The following is a 14,197-nucleotide window of genomic DNA, read 5'->3' as shown; positions in this document are numbered from 1 at the left end:
CAGACGGAGCCGAGGTGCCACGCGTGCATACGTGCGCGACGAGCGTGGTTGCCCGCGTCTTAGGGACGAAGATAAACTTAATACAGCATACAAAGGAGCCCTTGGCTTGTCTGTATACGCTAACGCATATCGACTAGTGCAGTTGGGAATTTTTAACACGGTGCCCATAAGACAGCACAAGTGACCCATTGTCACGCGGCGTTGCGGGTCTGTAATTATCGGCAAGCTCCACATATACCCCGCCGAGGAGGTGTGCGCAACATCCCATTTATTGGCTGACATTACTAGTAGACTAGTTATCAAACCAATAGCCAAAAACTTGCTACCAGGCAGACATCATGCCCGCACGACGAGAAGAGCACAGACCCTTGAGAGACAGTACGAGGACGATCTACAAGCAGTGTACGTGGATGCGGCTCAACACATCAAAACGGAGCATACGTGTCATGTATGACCACTTCAACGTCAACCTTCATTGACGCCATAACATTTCATGTTAGCTCCATATGCGGTGCAGAGGAAGTAGCTATTGCACTGGCTATCGCGGATCCCTGCACCAAAACTATTCTAAGCGACTCAAAAAGCGCCGTTCAAAATTTCACCAAAAATTCTGTAAGCGCGCTCGCGACGCGAATTCTGCGCAGCCGATCTCTCAATCACGACATCGATCTCGTATGGGTTCCAGCGCCCGCGGGTAACTCCAGAAACGAAGAGGTCGACCATCTAGCCCGATGCTTAACCAACCGGAAAACGGGAGATCTATCGAGAACGGACGCGTCCGTCGAGGCGCCGTGCACATACGCGGAGATAACAAACTTTTATCGCGAGCTAAGATGCGCGCACCCCGCCCCTCACCCCGATCTGCATCGGGCGCAAACCACGACACTCAGACGCTTACAAACAAAGACGATTCTTAGCCCCTACCGATTATCGTTAATTACGAATGGAGAATAGAACCCTGCATGCCGGCACTGCGGTGGCGGGACGCAGTCCACTCAAGACCACATACTATGGGAATGCGCCAGCAATCCCTCTCTAAAGACACGCTCGCCAGCTCCTGCAGCGGAGGAATGGGACAAGCTGTTGGCGAGCCCAAGAAAAACTGCGCAACTGGCCCTCTCACACGAGCTCAAGAGGTCGCCCCCGACTGGAGGCCACCCTGGACTCGCGCCAGCCCGAAATGATTCCTTTTATTTTGTGGCAATAAAAGTTGTTACCACCAGCAGGCGATACACGCAATTTGTACGCGCAAATACTTCGCGGCACACGTGCGACCATTGCGCTTGCGTGAGGTTTCGTGTACATGGAGCTCGGACTCTGCTCGTTCGTTGTAGACGAAGGTTTCAATTTTAACTGAAATTCTTCTGGGGACTGTTGCAGCTTGAGATGGGCAGGCCAAGGAATGCGGCTTTGCCCATTTGAGGAGGTAACGATGTTGCCTCCGATGTGAAGATGGATCTGCATATTGGGGTTGTTTCTATGTTTTCCGTCGATAATAATCAGTTCTGTTTTATGTGGAGCGAGTTCGAGGCCAATTTTGGTTACTGTATCTTCAAGACAAAGAAGGGCAGCCTGAAGTTCAGTCTGCATAGACTATTTGCTTGCGTAATCCGCTGCCTCAGTCCAGATAGTAATATCATCGGCATATATAGCGAATCTTGCACTTGTGCCGAGTTCCAGAGTGTCGGCGACGCGTGCCATGACCAAGTTGAACAAGGGTCCAAGAATGGAGACCTGGGGTACACCCCTATCAATGCGTGGCTACGTACGTGGGTAATTTAAACGCATTCCGGTATAGCTGAAATTTTGCTTCGGCCAATTTGGTCCAAAACCTATCCAACATTATTCGCCTACGGAGACCAGGAGGCTGACCCCCATGGCGGCCTTATATTTTTTGCCCACCCACCGCCGAAATTTGATCTCGACTGATTTGGGCAAAATCTGTCCAATTTAATATGACTATGGCGAACAAAACTATGGCGAGCCGGGCCCACCCTCAAATTGGTCCCCTCACCTCAGTAGATTGACCTGAGCCGATTTCGGACCAAAATGAACGGACAACATAATTCGAGTACGGGGAACACGATGGTGACCTCCAAATTTTGGTTTGGGTCACACACAGTTTACCAACCCTCGAAACTTCATTTTGGCCAATTTACATGAAAAGCGATCAGTTCCTAATTGCATTGGCCATCCTCGGCACTATGATTACGTATAGGTTGGGCATTACCGTTTCCAGAATTTGGCCCAGGCCGCCTTCGAAGTATCACCTTTATAATTGGTATCCAATCTTAATTGACTGTGCCCGACAAGACGTCAACCACCAAGGCGGCCATAGCCATATCAAAAATTTTGCCCGTGCTATAGCTAAAAGGACCAAGGTCTCGTACTATATTCAGCTAAAAAGAGATAATCCCTACCATATTTTTTCATTTTCCTGTAACTTTTTAATTCATTCATTACTGAAGAAAACAGTCTAATCTGTAATGTTACACATTTTTTCTATTTTTACCCTCGTTTTTCTCAGCACTGCCTTCCGCCTACTTATACAAGCTTTAGGACCGTCGCTCGTTGCTTGTCGAGAGTTGAAATGAGTGAGTCCCGGTGAGTCCAAATGAGTGAGCTCAAATGGGTCGTGAGTTGAAATGAGTGAGTCCAGATGAGTCTGAGTTCAGATGGATCGGGAGTCGAAGTAAGCGAGCGCAGATGAATCGTGAGTCCAAAAAGAGTGAGTCGAGATGAGTGAGTTCATATGAGTCGTGAGTTGAAATGAGTGAGTACATGATGAGTCTGAGTTCAGATTGATCGGGAGTCGAAGTAAGCGAGCGCAGATGAATCGTGAGTCAAAAAAGAGTGAGTTCAAATGAGTCGTGAGTTGAAATGAGTGAGTACATGATGAGTCTGAATTCATATGAGTCGCGAGTTGAAGTGAGTGAGTGCAGATAAGTCGCGAGTCAAAAATGCTTTAGTCGAGATGAGTGAGTGAAGCCCAGATTAGTTATGAGTCTTAGTGAGCCCGAGTGAATCGTCATCATGCGTGAGTTTGAGTTCACGAGTGTGAGTGAGTCCGGGCCTTGTGAGTCTGAGTGAGAATGAGCCCGCAGATGGACCAAATTTTTCTGAGTGAGCCTGAGTGAGCACACGTGATTTTGAGGGGTGGAGTCGGCACGCGGCCGCGGCGGCGGCGAGCTCTGACGTCATGCACAGCGCACTTGTTGCTCCTCTCTGGTTTCCGCGCATGCGCATCAGTGACCTGGTTTACACACGACGAAATGCGCTGCTGGCTAGCGTAGTGTGATCCACACTACAAAACGCAAGCAGGTGCGACAAACGAGCCAGCAGCGATGATGGCGTTGTAACCTGCTAGCTCGGTGAAGAGTGAGCTGCCGCCAGCCGGCGGCGGAGTGTCTAGACGCTGAAGAAGAAGTTTTTAATACCCTTGAAGGTATCGAGGAGTATTCATTCTGGCAATAAACTCCTGTTTGTAGAAGGAGCATAATCATCCAAGACTCAATTTCACTTCTTAATTTTGTCACAGTAGTAAAAAAGGTGGTGTCCTCAACATCTTACAATGAATTTCATAATATCGAAGTAAGGAGTATAAAAGGCGACGTCAGCCATTTATCCTCCTATTTGGGCTTGTTTATGTTAAAAGGGTAGTAACCCAAAATTTTGTGCTGCCTCTGACGTCGTTTTATTGCATTTTTAAGAGCTACTTGGAATCAGGAGGTGCCGCAACGTATAAGGCAATGCAGGCCCACTGAGTATGATCAATAATTTTCGTGCCTTTAATTCTTTACCTCCACGATTACGACAGCGACAAAGAACGCTTACGAAACCTACACTGCAGTCAAAAGAAAGACACAACACAATTATTACCGCAATAGCATTAGTGATCTCTTTCGAAGAGAAATATGGCGTTCACGCACGTCGAGAAGATGCTGATTGGGAGAGGGGGACTTGACGTCAGATCCAACGAATTTAACACAACAGAAGAATTTGTCGCTCAAGTGCTGGAATAAAATGTATGTCCCCTGTGTCGCTATCCGGACACGCTTCCTCTACGCCAACAAGGAAGCTGTCGCACAACACTCTTAAGCGCTCACCGCATGAGGCGGAGATTCGCCATGACGGGAAGCCACTCGCCGCTCGATAGGCAGCAGGTCGCGAAGCAACAAATCGCATAAGGCTTTGAGACTGTATGTAACTTCCACTATACCTTTTTTTAGAAAATTTGTTTGTTTGTTTTTATTCGAGAAGTTTGCCACAAGGAATTTGCTTTCCTACTGCCGTTTAAGTGAGGAACCTGCAGATACTCGCTTCATCTGAGCCAAGGAGCAGGGTTGGGGTCTAGTGGAATTCGCCGTTTAGGGCGCAATCTGCATGCCGCTATTGTATTTGTATCTATTATACATGCCGTCAGTGCACTACGACGGCTGTCGTGACACGTGTCTTAATCTTTCTTTTTACCTCATCTCTTAAATCTGCCTGCACGAGGCAATGGTGGTGGCTTAGCTACAGAGACAGTATGCTGGGCCGTGCATTTTTTTTTTTTTTACTTCTTCCTAGGGTCGCAACACCCGACCCATGCATATGAGCGCGTCCAGTTCTGTAAAACTTGGCAGGTTAATAAAGGATACAAAAGGCTATTGTGGGTAGGTTTTGGGGATTAATAACAAAAGGAGCGATAGAAGTCACTTTTTACAAGTTATGCATCGCATAGTGTAGTTTCACATCACTGCACCGTGTCCCTTAAAAACGCCAGATATTTTTCAGCGCTTGCTGTTTAGCCTTAACACATGACACTAGCATATTTATACTCCCCTTGACCAAACGGCGAGACGGCCGAAACAGAGCAACACTTAAAACATTCTATCACCGAGCTCCGTTTATTCGCACGGGTAATTGTGCTCTCAGATAATTGCACATACACACAAGGGACAATGGCCACAGCGTCTGAAATGGTATTATAATGCGTGACGAGATAAAAAAAGTAAAATATATTATGATAGACAAAAAGCCCTACTGAACAATAGGAAACAGATCAATAACTTCGACTCAATGTGAAACAAATGGTAGAGACCAGAATCGGCGCACCTAGCAGGAAATTCTTTCAGAGGGATCAACAAATTTATGAACCGCAGGGAGCGATCCGTGCCCCTGTAAAGCCTAGCTGCAGAGTAGCTTCAAATGAAAGAATTTTGAAATAGCCAAAGATATAACTATTTGGTTACAAGGAATTTCAAAGAAAACTTTACTGAAGGACGCGAAACAGTGAAAGTAGAGGGAAAAATGATCCAGGGTCTCGCGTTCACTGCAGAAGGAATACATGGCTGCGGGCGAGGAGCCAGACTTGGGGGGGGGGGGGGGGGGCGGGGGGGGGAGGTAGAACTAAGGAGAGTAGTCCTACACCTGACTTTTGTTAGAGATAGCTCGCACTGACGTTTCAGGCTCTGACCTAGGGTCTGGTGTACTGCAAATATATAATACCAGCGGACACGATACGCGATGGAGTCGTCGCGCGACGAATCGCTAGGGAAAATGGCCTCATGCGGTTATCGCTTTAAATAAACTTAAGTATACTCATTTTTGTCACAACTTGAAGGTACATGCATTTTTAGGCAGTAGTGAGATCGACAAGAATTCGAGCTTGATTTTTAAGTTCTTAATATTTTTGACCAATTGATCCTTGCAGGCACGCGCCAGTCTCTTGACTGCGAAAAAGAAAAAAGCGAAGAAGAATGCCGCATGTTTAGTCAAGACCGTGGTTTCTTATAACCAGAGCCCAGTAAACTGGATAAACTACAAATTTTGTTCGGCGTCATTTAAAAGAGCCATAGCGTAGGCAAAGGACGAGTACAATGAAAATTTAAATACTTATTTGTCAAGCCCTAGCACAGGAAGGCTTTGTATCGTTTCATGGAGCGAAATAGAAACTCATGAATTTCTCAGTCATTAAGTTCAATAGAGGGTTTACAAAAGTAAGTCTGGCAACCATGAGCGGTACGCTGATCACGCACTGGCCGCCATATTTTGCTCGCTCTATCCGTTCGCTTCGGGTCTGTCCGTCAGCGCTCGCCGTTCTGTTCGCGCTTTTCACGTTTTAACCTAGTATGCTGTGCTTGTACCTCTGCTCTGTCCCTGGCGGTTTTTGTTAGCGACGCTTAGAAGCATATTTTGACAGCCGACACGTGGCATGGCCCACCGGCCGCGCTGCCTAACGCAGTTACAAATTGCTCTACGAGTCGTGCATGGGCCCCTCGGCAATCAGTGTAGCGTCATTCCTATCCAGTTACAGTATCCAGGGTTTTGTAATGTGGATTTTTTTTGTCTGTGTGCCTTTGCTGTTTACTTGAACGCCTATGAGAGACGATCGCGAGTTTGTTTGCGTGGTTTGCGCAATCACCGTCGCTCATCCTACTGGTAGATACTTGGTTGGTGAAATGAGCGAGGATGCATTTTGTTTTATGATAAAAGAATCGTGCGCAACTTGAAGTAAGTCGGTCTGGCGCTGAACACTGTCCTTTCCATGTCGTCGATGCAGTATTTGGCACGAGTTTCGAAAATAATCGGGGGCTGCGTAAAATAAAATATATGCCATGGTAATTTGTGCTTCCAGTGATTTAAGATTGATTGGTGTACGATAGGCGATGACGAGTGAATTAAACCTTCGTTATTAATTGATCAATTGATGAAATAAAGAAACAAAAAAGGGAAAATTGTAAATTAAGGGTTTAAAGGTGTCAGAATGCTCAGAATGAAAAACCGGTGCTTGATGATGCTAAGGATAAAAATTTAGAATGTGTAAATGATTAATTGAAATGATTGAAGAATGTGTTCAATAGTGTCAAATTGCTCAGTATGGAAAGCGATTGTTGCTGACGCATGATTATTGGCGTATAAAAATATAAATCATCAAATAAAATAAATCTAAATAAAGAAATGATAGAAATATAATATAAATAAAACAGCTAAAACATAAAACGTGAAGAAAAAAATATCGTGCGTGTGTGTGTATGAGAGAGAGAGACGCTATCGCGTTATATCTTTAACGGCGGAGCTTAAGTGTCCCCGTAATTTTTTATAACGATATGATATAATACAAATCTGACTTTATGAACACAGCCAGTTGCCCCAAACACAAACACATCGCAGTAATGTAAGTTGACCATTCAAATTTCCTTTCGTTTCAGCCGAGTTCTTCTTCCTCAGAGTTCCTCGAAGCTTCCCATGTCAGCGCTTTCATGTGAGGTTACAGCTTCAAATGTCTACTATCTGACAGATGGAATAAACAAGAAATCGGCATATTTACAAATTCCACTGAATTTCAGGTAGCTGTCAATTAGCGAACCATCGGGTGGCTCGACAAAGCAAACAAAAGTGAAGCTCACGCTTCGTTATTTTATCAGCCGCGCTGGCAGGTATAAGGCACAGAATGCGAACCTGAGCGGCGCGCTCTGGACGTGGGCCGGTCTAAACGGGCTGCACGTGAGCGTATTACAACACACTAGTGGGATGTCATCTTTTCCTGCTTTACTAGACGCCGCGGGTTTGGTAGCCGCTTGCTTTTGCAGCGTGAAACACGCACCTGGGGTGCACTAGACAACCGTACTGCACCAAGCACTACCATTTCGTACGACTGTGAAAAGTACTTTTGGTAATCATGCCCCTGTCTTAAATCAAATACACAATGGTAAATGCAACCTGCTTACAAAATGTTTGAAAGAACGTATTTGGACTATAGCGTTCGTTATAGATGCATTGCCCCTTCTTTCGTGTTCTCCATCGCAGCATAAGCTTCTCCTTCAAGTTCACAAGGCTCCATAGCACGCCAAATAACCTTGCTGTTTTAGGAGATAGCACGTTCTGTGAGCTAGCTCACAGTCAGAGGGACGTGCAGTAATGCTTTACATGATGCAAGTGACACTTGTAAAGCCGATTAGAACTGCAAACAAACGGTCGCAAACACGCGTATACCTTGATTCCGTGCGCGTCTATGACGGTGCGCGTGCTGCAGAATAGAGCTTAGAGCTTAGTGCTAACAGTGACTGCTGTGATGTTCAAAATGGAAGAATCACTTGTGAGTATTAAAATGCACCTTTCGGTGCATGCACGGGTTCCACGAAGGCGCGCGTTGACAGCGTTCTCGATGGCAGGCGCGGGCGGACTGAACAAAACATGGCCGCTGCGCACAGTTTCTGTTTATTTCACTAGATGGCGCTAACTTTTGTAAAGCCTCTATAGTGTTGTCTCCACAGGAGGCAAAGGATGAGTTGGAACCAATTGCACAAGGGCACGCATTACGTTTCCAGGAGCAAGGCAGAGTTTCCTTGCATGCTCCCATTTTCTGCTCACACTATGTTGAGGTTGAAAGGTCAGAACTTCTATCTGTGACTTCTTCCATGCAAAACTCGGCTCCAGGTTGGGACGGGGTTACGATAGGTGTGCTCAAAATTTTAGCTAATGAATTCACTTAGTATCTCCTGGATCTGGTCCACGAATCATTAGAATCTGCATGGCTGCCGCACGTCTGGAAAGTGGCAAAAATTATATTGCTCTTGAAAGACCCTGGTAAAGGATTTTATGTCGAAAACATTCGGCCGATAGCTTTGACTTTGAATCTAGTAAAATTAATAGAAAGAATTGTGCATGGCCGCCTCTCAAAGCATATTTCAGAGGTTAATGCTTTGAGTTCTGCCCAGATTGATCTCCGCAATGGGTGCTCAATATGGTCTGTACATGCTGATTTATAAATCAGGATTCATCTTGCAATGTGCAACAAGGAGGTATCAGCGTTAGTGACGCTCGATATAGCTAACGCCTATGACAGCATTGAACATTCCATTCTACTAAACAAGTGATCATTATCACGTCCTCCGTTCTACATTTATGATTGGATCAGGAAATTTTTGAAAGGACGAGAATTCTTTTGCACTGATGGCTCATTAATCTCAGATACCTATACACAGACAAGAGGTGCCCCAGGGCTCTGTGCTCTCACCACTCCTTTCTAATATATTAATGTGCGATATTCCGGTTCATTCTGATGTCACTGTATATGTATATTGTCGCGTAGTGGTGACAAGGCCGTACACGCCCAAAGTAGACACAGGCGTGATGGTACTGAAATAACTCTTTATTGGGGCTGACTTGCGCCCGTAAAGGAACTAAGCAACTCGGCGGCGGCGATAGCAAACGTGCTCGTCGGTCGTCGGACAAAGAATGCTCGTCACACTCGTCAACGCTCAATTTAAAGGCTGCACAGACCAATCTAGATAACGTCGCAAACAGCTACCAGCACGCGCTGGAACATTGTGGAAAGACACCCGAGTGGCCGGAACCTTCGAGACAGATCTCGGTGCATCTTTCGCTACAACAAAACTGATAAAGGTGTGACTTGCGACGTCGAGCATTAACAAACAAAGATTACGGAACTGATACGCGGTCCAGAATTAGAGTGATAAGCCTGTATGCCGGCAGCTGTTAAAAAACAACAAGTACTGTTTTGAAGGTTTCGCGGCAATATGCAGATGTCATAGCATTCTTAGCCTCTGCAAAATATATTCATGACCTCTATCGTTCACTACAGGCTCACCTAAATGCACTTGAGGTCTGGTTGGACAAAATTAAATTGGTTTTAAATGTATCCAAACGTACTGTGCTAGTTTTTAAAACCAAAACCCCCTTATATGTTTCGTTAAACTACCGCTCAGATGTCATACCTCAAGTGGAATCTGTGCGGTATTTAGGCATTACGTATGATGCTAGTATGGATTGGAGGCCTCACTTCAAGTCTAAAGTTCAGAAAGGTGAGCATGCCCTTGGTAGGCTCATACGGATAAGAAATAGGAAATTTGGTATGCGTCGAGACACTCTTCTGCTTTTGTACAAAGCCTATGTGAGACCGATTCTGGAATTTGGCTCCATTCTTTTTTCTGGGTGTCCTAAATATAAGCTGCATCCTTTGCTGCTTTTAGAGAGACGAGCGCTGCGCCTCTGCCTAGGGCTTCCACAGTCAGTCTCTACCACTGTGCTGTACTTGCAGGCCCGCAATTTGGACCTTAACTCCAGTTTTCGCCTTCTAACTGTTAGATTTTTCTTGCGATCATTTGAGGCTACTCCAGGTATGGCTATACCTATTTTTGTGTCAAACCTCGTCCTCTTTCTCACTCACCAGTGGCCAAGGGTCTGCATGCCCCAGGTTGTTTTCACGCAGAGCATTTTAGCAAACACTGGTGTGGACCTCGGTTCTATATGTCCTATTGGTTGCTCAACGTCCTTTGTGGATATAAATTATGATTCTATATTTCCATCTAATGTGAAGCACTTACCTTCAGGTCTAATATCCAGTCTCCTATGTGATCACCTTGAAAAGTTCCCTGATCACACTGTAATAGCCACTGATGCGTCTGTGACTGCACTGAAAGGAGCGATTGGAATTTTTTTCAGAGTCTCTCTCCTGGAGTTTTTCGGTGCGTGTCCCGGATTACACACCGATATTTTTAGCAGAGTTTATGGCAATTGGACTAGCACTACTGAACGTTCCCTGCAGTCAATCAAAAATAATTTTTCTATCAGACTTTCTGTTTTGCTGCCACTGGAGTCAGCACGGGATGCTCTTTTGAGCTGCTCACTAAAGTATTTCATACCGGGGTGGGTGAAAGAGCCACGCTTCATCTGGGTCCCCGGTCACTGCGGTATTCTGGCTGAATCAGCTCTTGATGCATCCCTTTCATGTACCATCCCTAATATCACCATTTTTGGAATGTCCTGTTTTCAGCGTTACCAATACCTAGCCGCTTCGTGCAATGAAACCTTGCTATCTAAAGCCGAATACCAGCATCTCATATACTCATGGAAAGTTCGTTCATGTAAATCACGGCAGTGTGAGATAACGATGACTCTCACGAGATGCAGGACTCCTCGCCTAAATCTTTATTTATGTAGATGCGGGATCAGCCCCACAAACCTTTGTGAGGCTTGTGATGAGATTGAAAATATTGATCACTTCCTTCTCGCTTGCCGAAGATTTTCACATCAGAGGAGGGTGCATTTAGAAACTCCAATTGCACGCTTGGGATTTACGTTGTCGGTCCCGCTTCTACTCTCCTTCGGTGCGAGTGCGAAAGGATTTGCATTGCCTCAAATTTGTCAGTACATACATAACTACATCACAGCTACGGACAGATTCCCTTGCTAATTGTATTCCACATTTACAAACTTCCAAATTTTTGCTTCGTATTTTTTCTTTCAATCAATTTTGTGATCTTAAATCTTATGTTTTTGTTTAGTTGATAATTGCTTTATTGCACTAATTCAGTTCGTGTAGGACATTTGGCAGTCCACACTGAACCCTGGTCAATCCCCCTTCGTGGGTATGTGCCATATATCAAAGCAGAAGAAGAAGAAGACCGTGGTTCAGGTTAGGGCAGCTACAAATACCTCCCGTATTAACGTCTAAGATGCTTCTGCTATCTAGACGCAGGCTCAGTAGAGTAGACTTAGTGACGAGCGACTGCTATGACTGCAGTGATGTGTTCGGCCATGGTCATTTTCAGCGCTGGTTCTTCAATCTCGTTATATTCTCCGTGTGCGCAATGCAGTGCCACACCCTCGCCTTCAGTCTCATCTCTGGTGACGTCGACCGCTGGTGCAAGCAGCCACAGGGCGAAATGAAGGTGCCTGCGGCCTCCTGGGGGAACTTGGCAATCCCTCTAGAGGCGGACGGTCGCTTCAGTCGGTGCAGCGTCTACAAACACCCAGGTCACCCTAACGACACGCTGATTGTTGACTGCGATGATTGGGACTACGACCCGGAGTACAGCAAGAGGACCACCGTAAGTCAGTGGGGCTTGGTCTGCCACAGACGCTGGTTGCGCGCCATGGCGGAGAGCCTCTACATAGCCGGCTCGCTGATTGCGATGACTGCCGTCGGGCAGATGGCGGACCGAGTCGGCCGGATGCCCGTGCTCCTCACAGCGATGGCGGTGCTGCAGCTGGCCACGATGGGCGGATGTTTCGCAGCATCATACCACATGTACGCCCTTTCAAGGTTTCTCAACTCTGGCTGCGTGGCAACTGTCGCCGTCCTCGCCTGCACACTATTCTTTGAGGCATCCACGCACGAGAACAGGAACAGGGACCTGTGTGCCGCCATGTGCGCAGGCTTGCTGATTGCCGAGGTATGGCTTGCTGTGGCACGGCTGCTCAGAGGGCTGAACTGGATAGTTCTCCAGATCTTCATGTTGTCCCCGACTGTCCTCACGTTGTACGCGGTGTCCGCAGTGCACGAGTCAGCCCGCTGGTGCATTGCAGTAAACGACATGGCCAGAGCCGAAATGCTCATGATCGCTGCCGCCAAAGAAAATCGCTTTCCCGTTTCGAACACTGACTGCATGCTGGAAAGGCTCAAGGCAGAGGTTCAGAGGACCGAAATGCGCATGCTGCTGACAGCAGGAGACGTAACTAGAGCAAAGGCAGTACAGCGCAGCGCGTTCGTGATGATCGGCTTATCGTTCTCTGCTTCGTTCTCACAATACTCATTGATGGCCGTCGACGACAAGGTAATATTAGGAACAACTGCTTGGTTCCAGTGGGCCTCAAGCGGAACCAACCTTGCAAGTTGCGCGCTGCTCTACGCTACGTTCAGAAAACTCACCGCAACATCTACTGGCCGCAGCAGTAGGAACGCTTGGTGGCGTTTCCTGCGTGATAAGCCTGAGTTTCGCATTGGGATGCGCTTACGTAACGACATTGTTCTTCCTTTTAGCCAAACCGCTTACGTTCGCGGTCAAAGTCCTCATATTCGCCAACGTATTGGAAATGGTGCCGACGCGTGTGCGTTGCGGGGCAAGTTGCTGGCTCTTCGGTTTGGGCCGCTTGGGAGGGGTGTGTGCCATAGTGCTGTCCGTGCGGCAAGACATTGGGCGTGGCGATGTGCTTTTCGCCCTAGCTGGGACCACGCTCTTTATGTTGCTCCATGCCCAGCTCTTTTCACAGCAGACGTCGGAGAAGCCAACTCTGGCCAGCCCTTTATCTGCTGCGGGTCCCATTCAGAGTGTGGACTTCATGAAGCAGACACTGAACTGGCGGAATGTGAAGAAGGGACGAACCAGCAAGCCTCGTGGCAGTGGTCAGTCATCGAGGCACCAAAGCATCGAGCCGAGACCTGTGGACAGCAGACTCAATTAGAGTGTTATGATTTGTGACGCAAATGGGTTTTCAGTCTCGTCACTGTAATTTATGCTATCTAAGCACAACGTTCTGTGAATGCAATTTATTCGATCTGTCGAATGTTTACACAATTTCTATGCCGTCATGTGGCACTTGTATCAAGGGCATACGTTGGATATTGGATGCAATGCATCTTTTTTTGTGTTGCTATTAAGTTGGCTTCCAATATGGTTTGCTTTTGGGGTTTAACGTCCTAAAGTGACTCAGGCTATGAGGGACGCCGTAGTGGAGGACTCCAGAAATTTCGACGACCTGGGGTTCTTTAACGTTCACTGACATCGCACAGCCCACGGGCGCCTAGCTTTTCGCCTCCACCGTTAAGCAGCCACCGAGACCTGCATTCGATTCCGCGTCCTTGGGCGCAGTAGTCGAGCGCCCTAAACACTGCACCACCCCGGCAGGCTTCCAATATGTGCATGACCTATAAACATTATTAGTGGAGGAGGTTCGGAGCCTACTAAAATAGCCTAACGTTTATATGTACGCTTCGGGTGTCTAACGAAAAGGGAAGCAAATACAGCACTTTTCTTTCCCCGAATCAAACTACGGTCTTCTAGTTTAGTTTTACTTATAGAATTTAACGTCCCAAAACGACTCAGGCTATTAGACGCCGTAATGGAGGGCTCAAAAATTGCGACCACCAAGTTCTTTACCATCCACTGACATCGTTAAGTGTGCAAGTAAAATGCAAATTGGCTCATAGGAAAGAAAATGCGAACTATATATGTCTGAGCGGACACTTGAACCCCACCGTAAAATCGCGGTTTATAGGTCGGTGATGGAGGCGTGGGACTACTGGCATCTCCCAAGGGGGAAGAGATGCATATAGGGCTGGTGTTTTGTCGTTACGCTGTTCAACCCAGGCTAGCAGGCGACGCCCTTGGACAGTGTTTTCTAGACGTATTCGATGACGCGTCTGTGACTCGGTAACGATGGTAGTGAGCGGTGGAAGAGCGGCCAAACG

The 14,197-nt window shown here is 46.8% G+C and overlaps 1 protein-coding gene across 1 annotated transcript; it reads left to right on the top strand.

The window, feature by feature from the left end:
• The first annotated feature begins 11,597 nt into the window (after positions 1-11,597).
• On the top strand, positions 11,598-13,191 carry LOC146193879 (solute carrier family 22 member 7-like). The gene is made up of 2 exons (XM_084600649.1): positions 11,598-12,461; positions 12,988-13,191. Exons 1-2 carry the CDS (start codon positions 11,598-11,600, stop codon positions 13,189-13,191), a joined length of 1,068 nt encoding a protein of 355 aa, XP_084456775.1.
• Positions 13,192-14,197: the final 1,006 nt, after the last annotated feature.

The sequence above is a fragment of the Amblyomma maculatum genome, chromosome 4, assembly GCF_055883805.1.
Source record: "Amblyomma maculatum isolate TAMU_Amacu chromosome 4, ASM5588380v1, whole genome shotgun sequence".
Lineage (NCBI taxonomy): Eukaryota > Metazoa > Arthropoda > Arachnida > Ixodida > Ixodidae > Amblyomma > Amblyomma maculatum.
This window is presented reverse-complemented; position numbering and strand designations above follow the sequence as displayed.